This window comes from Panthera tigris, chromosome A3, assembly GCF_018350195.1.
Source record: "Panthera tigris isolate Pti1 chromosome A3, P.tigris_Pti1_mat1.1, whole genome shotgun sequence".
Lineage (NCBI taxonomy): Eukaryota > Metazoa > Chordata > Mammalia > Carnivora > Felidae > Panthera > Panthera tigris.
Genome location: NC_056662.1, coordinates 119,380,507 through 119,394,359, shown reverse-complemented (window position 1 = coordinate 119,394,359; position 13,853 = coordinate 119,380,507). Strand labels below are relative to the sequence as shown.

At 54.9% G+C, this 13,853-nt stretch overlaps 1 protein-coding gene across 1 annotated transcript in view; it reads right to left on the bottom strand.

Annotated features, from left to right (window-relative positions):
• The window catches only part of DNMT3A (DNA methyltransferase 3 alpha), a 98,736-nt gene that overhangs the window by 56,806 nt on the left and 28,077 nt on the right, over window positions 1-13,853 (bottom strand). Inside the window, exon 3 of the mRNA XM_042982359.1 lies at window positions 2,901-3,005. Coding sequence (XP_042838293.1) covers window positions 2,901-3,005 — 105 coding nt within the window. The remainder of the gene's footprint in view (window positions 1-2,900; window positions 3,006-13,853) is intronic.

Genomic DNA, 13,853 nt, shown 5'->3' with positions numbered 1-13,853 from the left:
CGTGCCACCTGTCGGGATCTGAGCCAGGCTCCCTCCTGTTTCCAGGCTTAGCTGGATGACACAGGCTCGGCTGCTTCAAAGCTCTCTGGTCAGTCTGTCCCCAGGGCTGCCGCTGTACCGGGTCCCCACGAAGCCCTCCGGCTCTGCTCCTCTGCTGGGAGGCGAGGAGGCCAGGGCAAGCACCTGCTCCGTCCTGGGAGCCGACCTCTAGTGGCTGCACAAACTTCCCCGATTGCCCCCCACAGGCTCCCTCCGGGGGCCAGGGGCCTGCTGCCTGGGAAGGCCTGTGAGCTTTTATTCCGGGGTCAGTTCTTCTCTGTTGCCCCAGAGTACAAGGGGTCCCTTTCACAACAGCTGCCTCAGCCCTCTGTCCCCCTGTCAGCATTGCCGTCCCCATGGTCTCTCTCCCATCCTGGGGCCTCTCTTGAGAGTCCGGGGGCTGCAGATGTCCACTAGGGCATGGGCTGGGCCACATGCAGACTGTGACCTGCACAGTATTGCACCGCCTCTCACCAGGGCTGCCGAGAGGCCAATGCTTGGCTCCCACCCGAAAGATCTGGTAGACCCCGGCCCCACGGACCCCCGCACAGGAGCAGGTTTATTCCACTGTCTGCCCTGCCCTTTTGGATCCACTTGGCTGTTTGCAAAGCATCCCTGGAGGTGGACAGGACAAGTGTTCCTGGCGGTTAAGTTTTCCCGATGGAGCAGCAGAAGTTCAGAGAAGTTCAGTAACTTGCTCAAGGTCACACAGCTGGTAAGCAGTAAATCTGTTTCTTCTATCAAACTGAGGTTGCTGTAGCCTCCTAAAGAGGAAAGGTTTGGCCGGGCAAGGGAAGACCGACCTTTGCTAAGCCCTGGCTCTCCAGTGCTTGCACCAATTTAACTCCCACAGGCATCTAGGAGGAGTGAATCCTTATCATCAATATTTTTCCAAGGGGGAAGCCGAGGTTCAGGCGGTGACTTCTTCAAGGTCACACGGGTGGTCAGTGGTGGAGCCAGGATTTAAACCCGGGTCTGTTATAGTCTAAAGACAGTGCCTTTCCTTCCACACTAGCCCCTGTTCCAGGCAGGGGTGGGGAGGGCATACGACCCACTGACCCTTCACCCACTTGGCCCTGCCCCTCCTCCCTCGCATTCGTCCACCTCTGGACACATTTCCACAAACCGGCCCCTGACTGCCTTGCACTTTCTCTCCCGGGGGCCTCACCTCCCCTCTCAGTGATATGCCCTCCCTCTGGTCCCGGGGACTCACAAGGATGAGCAAAGGGTTGCCAGGTCTTTATTTGCTATAGGTGGTAATTCTTGTCCCAGGTGTGCCTGAATGGGGGGTGGGGGCCGAGTTCTCGGCCACAGATCATGGCCACATGTGCAGGTGAGGAATAACTGGTGGGCTCTAACTCAGCCTGGCTCCCCGCCCCCTCCCTCCAGCCTGCACTGGGGCCCTCCACCTTCTCCCAGATGCCCATGGGGAAGGAGAGTGGAGGGGCACCCTGGGAATCTGGGAGTACAGCCTGGAGTCTGCTGCAAGCTGGAAATTCCTTTGAAGTCCCCTGTTTTATCTTTCAACTTCATGTGAATTTTTCATCACAGGCCATAAAATATCCATGTTTGCTTTAATATTAAAATACTTAAAATTACTTACCAATTAAACGACTTAACTTCTGCCCCCCCCCCCCCCCCATCTCCAAACAGAATTGGCAGTGTACGCTTTGGTACCCACAGGTGCCCAAACCTCCTGGCTCTAAGAACTTCCCCTCCCCTCCCCCTGGTGCAGGCCTCCCTCCCTCTGCTGTCCTTTTCACCATGGCCACCATTCACCCCGACTCTCTCCCCCAAGGGAGAAAACCCTGCCCTGCTGAGAACATTTCCTTGATGGGCTGAGTTACAAATCTGAGCTCCCAGCCCTCCCTTGCCTACTTGCTCTGACTCTCCCATTCTCAGCTGGAAGGAACTGAAAGAAAGGAACCAGCTGTCTTCGGTGCTGGCAAATAATTATTGCTCTGCCTCTGAGTCTAAGGCATAGGCAGGCCAGCTCTTAGAGCCCCCAGGGCATGCCCTCTGGAGCATTCTTCATGCTGGGCAACCCCGGGACTCTCCCTAGACTCAGAGGTTATGGCCCCCAGAAGCCTGGGCTTGGGACTGGCCCTGTAGCCCACACTTAAACAGCGTCAGGTTCTCCTTCTTCTTTTTTTAATGTTTATTTTATTTTTGAGAGACAGAGAGAGAGAGCATGAGCAGGGGAGGGGCAGAGAGAGAGGGAGACACAGAATCTGAGGCAGGCCCCAGGCTCTGAGCTGTCAGCACAGAGCCCGACGCGGGGCTCGAACCCACAAACCGCGAGATCATGACCTGAGCCGAAGTCGGACGCTTAACCAACTGAGCCACCCAGGAGCCCCTCTACTTATTTCTTCTGAAGGGACCCATCAGCCTGCAGCTCTCCTACTCACTTGGATCAGACGTCCAGACCTGGGTTCCCTTCCTCCGGGTCCTCAGGTGGGGCTGAAGCCCAGGGTGGGGGGTGGATGGGGAGGGGCCTGTGCAGGCTGGCCAGGGAACAGCAAGTCCTGCTGTCAAAGCCACAGGCCTGGCCTGGGGAACGTTTCAGGCTCTCTTACTGCCACTGCCCTTCCAGAAAAGTCCCAGCTCCGCCACGACTCGCAGCGCAAATCCTCTGGTCTCTAGGGGTTTCCAGTTCAGTGTAGAAAACAGGAAAGCGTGAGGGTGGCGGTAGGGTTCAAAGGACAGGGAATGTCAGCGAGCTCTGCACCCGCAGGCGTGCACCGCATTGCCGAGTCTTAACGCCCCCTGGTCCCCGCAGGACACACGTCACTGCTGTTTAGTGCGTGCGTGCGCGTGCGTGTGTGCGCGCGCTGGGGGGGAGGGGATGCCATGACACTCACCAGGGGGTGCTTGCGCTTCCGCCCAGGCCGCCCCACCTTCCGTGCGGTTGTGCTGGGCTCCTGCCGCTCCTCCTTGCCACGAGCCTCCTCCGGCTCCTCTCCCTCCTGCGGGTACAGACACAGCCTGTGAAGCCAGGGCTGGATCCAAGAGGCCTCCTCCCCTGTCCCACCCACCCCCGTGACAGCCACATTCTCGGGGTCGTGCCAGGCTGTTCCTCCCCGGTGGGGACGATCTTCATCCATTTCTTGCCTGGCAAAGCTCAAGCTGCCCCTCAGAGTCCCATTTAAGCAAAACCTTGGGGAAGACTTGAGGGCAGACGCTGTTGCCCCAAGCGCTGTGGCGCTCTCCTTCCTGGCGATCACGTTTTTCTCAAGCACAGGGTCACAACACATGCTCTGACAAAAAGTGTATTTCTGGATAGGAATTTATTTATATGAAACCAACCTTACACAAGTACAAAAGTTAAATTAGCTATGTATTTCATGAATCACCTGTCCTGTAAAGCATAAAGTCACATGACACGACATTGTAAATCTGGCGACTGGAAATCTGGGCAGCACTTGGCATGGGGACTGTGGCAAACAATGGAGGACTTTCACAGTCACTGTGATGTATCTGCCCTGAAGCATTTGCCATGAATGCCTGTCACCCCACAGGAGCATCTCAGGGACACCATCTTGGTTCATCTCGATGCCCTGCGTTCATGGAGCTCTGGACCAGAAGTTTGGTCTTGTGAGCCACCTCCCCCAGCACCTGACAGAGCCGGGCCCTGCACTGTCGTCTCATGGAGCACAGAGACACAAACCTAGAAAGTCCTCCTGCCTCACTGCTCCAGCCTGGCCACAAACCACCCACGGGTTTCTTCTGACTCAGCCGGCTCCAGCATGACTAATCACAAACAGAAACAATGATGGGGAAGGAGAAAGGGACCCTGACCCGGCAGAGGGATCTCAGGCAGCTCTTCAAACCTTCCATGATGTCAGGAGCCAAAGATGGCTTCCCAGTCCACCCTGGGGAGGGTGCCAACCCAGAGCCGCGCTGGTGCCACAGAAGAGAAAGGGAAGGCGCACAGGTTCCCTGTGGATTTAATCAAGATGTCCCTCAACATCCCACTCAACTTTCATTTTCTGTGATTTCAAAATAGCTTGTGGTTTGCCTGTCTGTGGGCGGGAGGGGAGGGTCCAGGGTGGAAAGAGAGAGTTTGCACCAGGACCAGAGACCCTTGACAGGCTCTTTTTAGGAAGACACGGCAGAGAAGCTGTGAGAGCAGAAAGGCCACAGAGGTGGACCGCCAGATGGTGGGGAGGGTTCCACGAGGGCTCTGGGAGGCCTGAGTGCGGGGGCCAGGGCACGTGCCCCCATGGGAGGCCAGCCCTCCGGCTCTGAGCTGTCCTTGGTGAGACCTCGCAGATACCCCGTATAAGAAACGATCGCTTGGATCACAGAGGAAATCTTACCCATGCAGCTTAGTCTCTGTGAAGGTTTCAGTCGAAGCTACAGAATGGCAGTGAATTTCAGGCGGAGACAGTGCTTTTGTTCTGACTCCACCACTGCTAACTGGGCAACATCTTAATCATTCTGACCAGGTAACCCGGCGTTTACAAAGCACAGCCAACGTGAAGTCATGCAAAGGCGCAGGACTTAGAGCAAACCAAAATGGGGCTGAGCCCGGCTTATCCGTTAGCTATAGTACCATCTTCTCTGAGCCTCACTTTGCTCATCCATAAAAGGGGAATCTGAAGGTGTCCATTCTGCCTGCTTCTCAAGTTTTTCAGAGGACCGAACCAATGTTTTGTCCCCTTGTCTGTTTTGTCCGCTGCTGACTTCCCAGAGCCTAGAACAGGCCCGGCGCTCAGTGAGTGTTCCGCATGCCCCCCACAGGAGGGGCTTACATAATCCCTGGCAGCAGGAGGCCTACTCAGCCCCTGCATTTGCCTGGAAAGCACTGGGCCAGACCTAGCCAAGCCTCTGACCACTCCTCACGGCCAGGCCCATGGAACTGGAATGCACAAGGCAACAGGCAAGAACGAGGCACCGATGTGGATCAGGGTCAGGCTGGGTGGCCACGGGGTCTGGAAAGACTCCTACCGCCCAGAAATTCTGGGCTACGAATGATTTCTTTAACAAACTGCATTTCTTACAGAGGGATTCATTTGGTTTTCTAACTTTTACTCTGAACTAACCTGAGAAGTGAAAGTCATTCAGAGCCCCTGAACGGCACTAAGGAACCACAATCACCACACTGCGATGACCTAAAAACAATGACACTTGACATTTCAGGACCCGTGAGGCCGGTGCAGCCCGTGCAGAAGCCTTCAGGGGCCCCTGAGAGGCAACTGCTGTGCTACCCGAAGACTGCTGTAAGTTGGCCCCTTAGTGACACTGGCTATGCCTGACGCATAGGAGATGTTCCACGTATCTTCCCCCCATTTGAATTCAGCTCAGTGCAATACACCCCCGGAGGAAGGGGTGGGATGCCTGAAATGCCATGCCACCTGACCAGGTCCTGACATGTTGAAAGTGTGGACATCACCAGGGCAGGCTGCCACATGCTGAGCCCGTACCTTGGCCCAGGTGCAGGGCAAAGTGCGATACGCCCGGTCCGGCATTCAGGCCTCACCCCTGGGTTGTGCATGAAGAAACCCAATCTCCCCAAGAGCCCGGGTCGGGACTCGAACTCAGGTCCGGGTAACAACTGGCCCATGCCCTTTCCATCAGACCCTTAAGTACGGCTTTGTAAAAAGCATGTTATTTGGGGCCAACACATCATTCTTCCGTGACGTAGTGATGTCACAGGGCAAGGAGAAGGGCGGTAAGGCCTCCGGCTCGGGACCTGCCTGAGTCCACACACACAGTCAGGGGGATGACACACAGAGAAGGAGAACAGATGGCTCAGGGCTGTGCCCCTCAAGGAGGCGTATCAAGAGGTCCATTCTCGCATCTGTCACGGAGCTGGCTTCATTCAATATCTTTGCTGATGGGTTGAGCAAAGGAATGTAAAATATGCTTATCAAATCTGTAAGCAGCCCTGATTAGGCAGCATCACTAATACTCTGAAAGGGAAGAATCTGATCCCCAGTGACTTGGAGCAGCTGGAAAACAGTAACAAATTTAGCAGGAACAGACATGAGCCCAGGTTGGTTTCCTCATCTGTCAACTCAACTAAGGGGACTGAATTAGTCAATTCCTACAGTGGGGGTTGGCAGGAAGGGGACAGAAATTCTAGTTGGGTGGGATTTGGAGAGGGCAGGGATGAGCTGGCCTTCCCGTCCTGCTCTTGAGTCACTAGTAACTTCAAGCCATCTAACCTGAGTCTCTCTTTGCTCACCTATGAAACGAGGCTGATAATATCTACCTTACAGCGATGCCGTGACAATTGAATGAGGTAATATATCAAGAGCTGACACATGAGAGTCACTGAAGAACTACTAACTCCCACTCTACACGTCCTGACCAGAACTATTCACAAAAGTGCATCCCTCCCTCTTCCCCTTCCCCCCTCCCTCCCCACCCCCAGGCAGAACCCAGTGCCCTGCATTTGCAGCCATCACTCACTGCTACAGACCAAGCCCAGCATCTGGCTGGTACCACTGCAGTGGGATACTCAGGAACACCGGCTCTCTGATCTTTCCAAAATGCAAAGCTGATTATGTCACTCTGCAGAGCTTAAGCCCTTGCTGAGGGGGCTCCCAGGGGCCTGCAGGATCCAACCAAGCTCCTTAGCCCGTGTGAAGGAAGTCCCCCAGGATCTGGCCAGCCGCCTTGGTCTCCCCTCCCCACCGCCTTCCTCCCACTCACCGTAAACAGACTGCACCAGCTGCAAAAGTGGGCTGCTTCCTTCCCCAGCGCCGTGGCACAGACCATTCCTTCTGTCCCGACTACCTCCCCCTCAGGTTGACCAGCAAATCCTTACTTTTCCAACCTAATTTCCTGGATTTCCTTCCTTTTGGTCCCTTCCTCTGACGGAGTCCATAGGTCCTTTCTCCCCATGGCACCAAATACCCAGCACTGCAATGGCCAGCAGTTGTCCTGGATGGGCTGTGAGTGTCTTGAGGGAAGGGACTATGTCTTATCCACCTTGGCATCCCCAAAGCCTAGACCGATGCGCCTAGCATGAGGCAGGCACTCAAAAGCACTTGATGAGTGACTGTCACATAGTAGGTACTCTCAGTAGGTGACTCCATACACACCGAGAGAGGCACACATGCAAATCTACAAACCTACAGTTACGTGAAGATAACTGTGCATGAGGCTCCGGTGCTGCCCTGAGCTTTATGATTTCAAATCAGGAAACAGGATGACTAACGTGTACTTTCTAGGCTTACACAGAGTCATGTCACTTTACATTTATGTAACTCTTTACAGCTCTCAAAGCACCTTCACATTTGGTGGCCTGTTAGGTTAGGTAGTTACCATCAGCCTTTCTAAACTTCTGAGGCTATGATTTGACCTAGATTTTAACCCAGCTCACTGGATGGATTATTTTAAGCCACATACAACTTCTCATTCTGATGAGCTGGGCTATGACGATAATAATCTCTTGCAGTTGTACAGTAGGTGGTAATTAACAGAGCATTTTCACATACATTATTTCATTTTATTCTTCTGCTTTACAGAAAGCAGAGCCGGCATTATTATTATTATTCTTTTTTTTTTTTCCATTACACAGGTGGGAAATCTGAAGCTCAGAGAGGTTATCTAACTTACAGAGATCAGGGAGCCAGGAAAAAAGGTCTTTAGAACCAAAATTTCAATCTTTCGATGCCCAGCTCATGGGTCTTTCCACTGCCACGTGCCATTACACCCTATTACGCCACGTGCTGCTGACGTGTGTCACCGTGTGCGTCACAGGGAAACCGTGAGCGTGCAGGCGATCCAAGGTAAAGGCACACACCGGCATTCACATGTGCGTATCTACACAGCTGTCTCAGGAGGCTCACGCCTAGACACAGGACCCCTCCCCTAAAGAGATCTACGTCCCACCCAGAGACAGCCGGCAAGATGTACGTGCTCCCTCCAGAGCGTACAGAGGATGCTACCGACCCAGCATCCGTTGAGCAGATGTCTCAAGTTGGTGTTTGAGTTGAGGGGATGAACTTGACAGATCTAGCCAGCCACTTGCCCAGACCCTTTGGGACAAGAGGCACGTACAGCCTTGGCCAGCTGACCGGCTGGCCTCCAGGGGCCGTCTGTGATCGTGGAATTCAATGGAACCGATTGGCCTCTCCGCCAGGCCCAGCCCCGTTCTGGGTGGCCCGAGTCCCAGCTCTGCAGAGTGACAGCCACAGGACCCTGCACACCACACTGCGCACATGTGCTCACAGGTGCCACACGCCCAGGCTGGGCCCACAGACAGGTGGGTGGCAGGGCACGCTGTCGGAGGACGCACGGGGAGGACGAGGCTGCAGCATGAGTGGCCACGCGGTGGCACCAGGAATGGCTGCACATACCCCCCAAAGTCCCTTGCTTTTAACGATCTCAGTCACCTCCCAAACTATCAGTCCTCTGTTCCAATTATTCATCAGTATTCGACAAGTATTCACTGCCCCATCGGTCTGCTTCATATTATACATACTGAGGAAGGCCCCATCCCTCCCAAAAGGCCATGCCCCCGAGAGGTTCCCACAGCTCCAGTGCCCCATAAATGCTATTTGGAAACCCCAAATGGTTCAAAATGGTGGTGCCTGGGGTTTTCCAGGCCCTCCTGCCAGGGTGCAGCCCTCCCCGACAAGCTGGGTGCCATGATGGGGCCTCACTGCCTTCTGGAATGGAGACTCCACTAAGCACATACCCAACACACTGCAGCCCGGCAGGTTAACCTCCGTGGCCTCAAGGCCAACGTGAGGCCAGGCTAATGGGTGTGCTCAAAAAATATTTATCCAGCACCTATTGTGTGCTGGATACAAAGATAAGCAAATAGAGCACTCAGTTTAGAGAGAGACAACACATAAATAAAAAAGCACCTCAGTAGAGTGTCCCTTCCGTGGACCCCAAGCCCACCCAAGCTCTACATAGCGCTCCATCTCATCCCCACCCCACCAGGCACCCCCTTTCTGGAGGCATTAGAACGCTACGTGGGGCATGATTTTTCTCGATTTATAGAGGGAGAGAATCCAGGTAAAACTACTTCACAGCCATGTGACCCTTTGCCAAGTTTCTTAGCCTCCCTATGCCTCCATTCCTTCTAAAATGGGGGTGACGAGGAGATGCCCCCTGGGTTGTTGCGGGATTGAGTGAGTTAGTTGCCAAGCCAAGGAAGCTCCTTTACATGCCCTACCACAGCGTGCAGACATTAAGTGGGATGATCACAAGCAATATCCCTCATTGCCCCGCAGCTCTCTGCAGGGCACGACCAGGCCCAGGTGCCAGAAAGGAAGGGCATCGTCCCCATTTCCCGAACGTCCTGGAATACCCACTCCAGTCTGCCCTTCTCCTCTGCAAAGCCGAGCTCGGCTGTTCCCGCCCAGGCTCTGTGGGACGTGCTTCTTGGCAGGGAGGAGCTCCATCCCCAGCCTGACCATTTAAGCCACGAGGGACCTAGGGAACCTCACCTGAGCTTCTGAAGGTAGCCACAGCCCTTCCCATCAGGAGTTGGGGCTCCCTGTCTCTTGCCTCAGTGTCGCTTCTATTCAACGCATGAAGGGAAGAGGGACCTCAGGCCTGTTTTTGAGGACCCAGGAATAACCTTCCTTCCCCATGCCAGGTTCTCAGTGGACTTTCAACCCACACCACACCCCGCCTGCGTTTTCCACCCTGTCACACCAAGCTCCTGAGATCCTGGGGGCTACAGTGCACCTACCCCACCAGTGTGCGGACAGGCAGGTAGACAAATACATGGGTGGGTGGGTAGGTAGGTAGGTAGAGAGCAAGCTCGCTAGTTATCCAAAATAAGTCGTAAGACTAACACGTCAGGTCCCTGTGTTAAAAACACACCATGTAAACCTCTCTTTTCCCCGCTCAGAGGCCATGCCGCTGAGTCACACGGCGCATTCCAGACGCAAACACAGGTCTGTCTCCAGAGTCCGAGTGACACCTTCTCAAGACTGTAGTGACTGCAGGTTACCTAAACTTGACCTGCCTACCTCCTCTTACGGTGCCTCACAGATAGCACGTGTTTTATGAATTGAAGGTTTGTGGCAACCCCGTGTCAAGCACATCTACCGGCACCATTTTTCTGACAGCATTCGCTCACTTCGTGCCACGTTTTAGTAACTTGCAATTTTTCAAAAATTTTCATTCTATTTGTTATGGTGATCAGTGATTACGACTTGCTGAAAGCTCAGATGATGGTTAGCATTTTTAGCAATGTTTCAAAATTAAGGTCTGTACATTTTTTTAGACACGTTATTGCACTCTTGATAGACTACGGTATAGCCCAAGCGTAACTTTTAGGCACTGGGAAATCAAAAAGTTCATTTGACTTGCTTTATTGCAGTATTCACTTTGCCCTGCGGATCTGGGAAGGAACGTGCAGTATCTCCAAGGTACGCCTGTCATATCTAACGTAAAGAATTTTAGAGGACCTAAAACATGGGTCCCAGTCGGCTCAGGGGTGGATTGTTTACGTCACACGTCCACTCTACGTGACCAGGCATCTAATCGACTCCACTGAACTACAAACGGATGTGCCCTTAGTCGTAGCTGTGTTCTTGAAGAGGTAAGGGTAAAGCTACCTTTTCTGTTACCGTCTGCATGAATTAAGAGGGATGCTATTTAAACAACCCCTATAGTGACTATTATAAAGCAAAGAGCCGGCCCTAAGCATTGATGTGTGGGCATCTGAGTGTGATAAAGGCAGAGCGTGCCCAGAGTGGGCAACAGACCTGTGGACCAGCAAGAACAATGCAGAGGGGAGCTAGGGGAAGCCTAGCCAGGGTGCCCTTGAGTTTGTGTACCAGAATGCAGGAAGTAGTCAGTGCCCAAGGGAAGTCGGCACTTGCCAGGCCTTTGGGCCAGGCCTTTGGGTTGGAGGAGAGAGCCCCGGCCACAGCGGTGGACACACACGCACACGCACACGGGCACACTCACTGTGCTCCCCCAGCACAAATATGCATCCACTGCTGTTGCTTCTTCCACCCAGCTTCTCCCCCCCGGATGGTAGGCACGGCTCGTACCTTCCTATCCCCATTCCTTTACAGGAATGTTTATTTAGTTCATCTGACAGACTTATGGAGCCCTACTATGTGCTAGGTGCCTGGAGAGGTACCTGGAAAGAAAGAGAGGAAGAGAAGGAAAGAGAATGGGTGCAGGAGGGAGGCAGACAGGCAGGGAAGGAGGCATGGTAAGAAGTAGGGTGTCCACAGCCCTGTCTTCATTGACCAGCGTGTGTCTGGAGTGTCTGTGTGTGTGCGCACGCACATACCCACAATCGTGCCCACTAGACTTGTGTGTGAATTCTTACTGGAGATGAAGTGCCCCCAACACCCACCCTGGGGCAAGAGCGCTGTCGCGAGGAGTAAGGCATTCCCTGGCTATCCCGACTTGGAGGCACCACTCATTCTACCTCTTCATGCAGGAGGCAGCCTGGTGGTCAGCAGCCAAGAGCACACTCTGCCTGGGTTCCAAGCCCACTTGCTAGCCACTGACGAGCTGTGTAACCTTAGGCAAGTGACCGCACCTCTCCAAGCACCCATTTAGTCGTTAATAAGATGGAGGGTGAAAAGAATACAGCCTATCTTATGGAGCAATGGTCAGAATGAAATAAGATAATGCAAAGCACAGAGCTTAAAGTAGCACCTGGCAGATAGCACTCAGTGCATCTTGGCTGTTGTGTTTCTGAGGCCAGAGGAAAGAAAGAGGGGAGCGGCGTGATCGGGGGCCCAGCCTGGGGCTTGGACTCGTGGCCAGGCGCTGATTCATATTTGGGGAACTGAGGAGGCCTTTCCAGTCCCTTCCTGCTCCCTCTGCCCCTCCCCTCCCCTCCATGCAGGGCCTGACACCCCACCTCCATGCTCCTCCGCAAGCCAGGACCCTGGCTCCGGGCCTCCCTGCTGTTGGACGTGCCCCCCGCCCCACACACATCCCCCATAAGGCCAGCTCCCCCTCCCTCCATGTGGCTACACCTACCCAGCTGACCCACCCTGGAGAGAACCCCAGAGCTCTACCCACCCCAAATCTGCATTGTCCCAGCCTCCCCACTTAACATACGGATGACAAGGTAGGGGAGGCCACAGGGAGAAGAGGTGCTGGGCAGACCCCTCTATGCACTCCCAGCCATACGCACTCTGCCTCAGCCACCACTGCACCCAGCCTGCTTGACCCAGGCCCCAGGCTGCTGTTCTGTGGGAGGGTCTTACCCCTCTCATTTCCCTTTCTCTGCTATCCGCTATGTATTTCCTGAGCATCTACTCGAGGCTAGTCAGGCCCTGCCCTCCCCTCCCCCTGGATATCATCCACACCAGTACTTCCTAGATGCCCCTAGAGAGCTAGTTAAAACAGATTGCTGGGCCCCTGCCCCAGAGTTTCTGATTTGCATTTCTAACCTTTCCAGGGGCCACTGGGGCTGCCGGTTTAGGGGGTCACGTTTTGAGAACTGCGTGTCCACTACAAACTATAATTCAAGGCCGACAGAAGGAAGCAAGGGCTTTGATCAGAGAGGAGCAGTGAAGATTAGGGAGCAGGCACACCGGGCAGAGGAAACCACAGAAACAGACGCCTGGCAGCTCCAGGAAGTACCCAAGTGGAAGGTGCATGGAGGCGTGGCCGGGAAGGAGGCTGGAAGGGGCGTGGGGCCCAGTGGAGCAGGGGCCAGTGCGTGGCCACACCCCTTCCCTCTGGCTCACCAAACAGTTCCTTTATGCCAGGTGCCCCAGGCAACTCTGCCAGGCTCCTTGGGCCGCAGCCCAAGCCCATCTTCCCCCTCTGCAGACAAGGCACCTCTGCCCCAGGCCTGGCTTTCTCGGGCCAGCGTGGGCGGCTGTGTCTCTACCCGCCCTCCCCGGTGGCTCCCTGGAGCTGTGGGAGCCAGCCCAGAGGTGCCAGGGAGGTGTGCCAGGTGAGCCGGCATGCGCGCTGTGGGCGTGGGCGGCTGGGGAGGAGCGCCCGCCATGCCCCAGCCCCCGTCTATCGGCCGCTCTATCAGCACCAGGATCTGGGGCTTGGGTGTGTGTTTGTTGCCGCATGAGCCAGAACAGTTACTATGGGTAGATAATAATAGCAATCGTAATCCCTCATAATTGGACCAGACTTTGCTGTTTGCAGGGCATTTCCATGCCCGTGACCTCATCTGACTTCCACAACCACCCTGTAAAACAGGCACAGCCAGAGTCGTGATCCCCACTTCACAGCTGAGCAAATGCAAGCCCGGATGGCCTGAAGTCACATCTCCAGGAAGTGGCGTACTCAGGCCCGGGCCCGGGGACTTCTGACTCTGTCCAGTGCTCTTTCTCGATCTTGAACTGTCATCACAGGGAGCCTGACCTGCTGCTTTCCATGTGAGGGAGCCACGGCCTCTGCTATCCAGGGTGGCACAGTTCAGTAACAAGAGGAGTCCGGCCTGACTGTCCCCCCCACCTTCCCCACCTGCCAGCGTGTGGACTGGAGCTGTGTCAGCACCAGTCAGGGCATCAGGCCACGTCGGGAGGTCAGGGTCACCTAATCCAACAGAGGAGCAAAGCAGAGCTGGTGGAGGGAAGGGAATTACCCATAGCTTCCACTCAAGAGCACAGGTGGCCAGCTGCAGGTGGCCCTGACTCCGTGGTGGCAGGGTGTAGGTCTACCGCCGCCCGAGATAGGAGTGGCCCAGAAGGCCCACGGGATAACCTGGACTACCTGTTATTTTCTGTGGGGGTCAGAGAAAGGGGACCGGTAGCGCCTAGAAAGCCTGGCTCAGTGGGCCACGGCAAGCACTTTCTCCCCAGTTTGCTGCGTATACACCCCCAACCGGGGCATTCTGCCGGATTCCAGGCTGGGAAGGCAGGTGCCTGCGCTTTGTGCGCACACCTGTGCGTGTG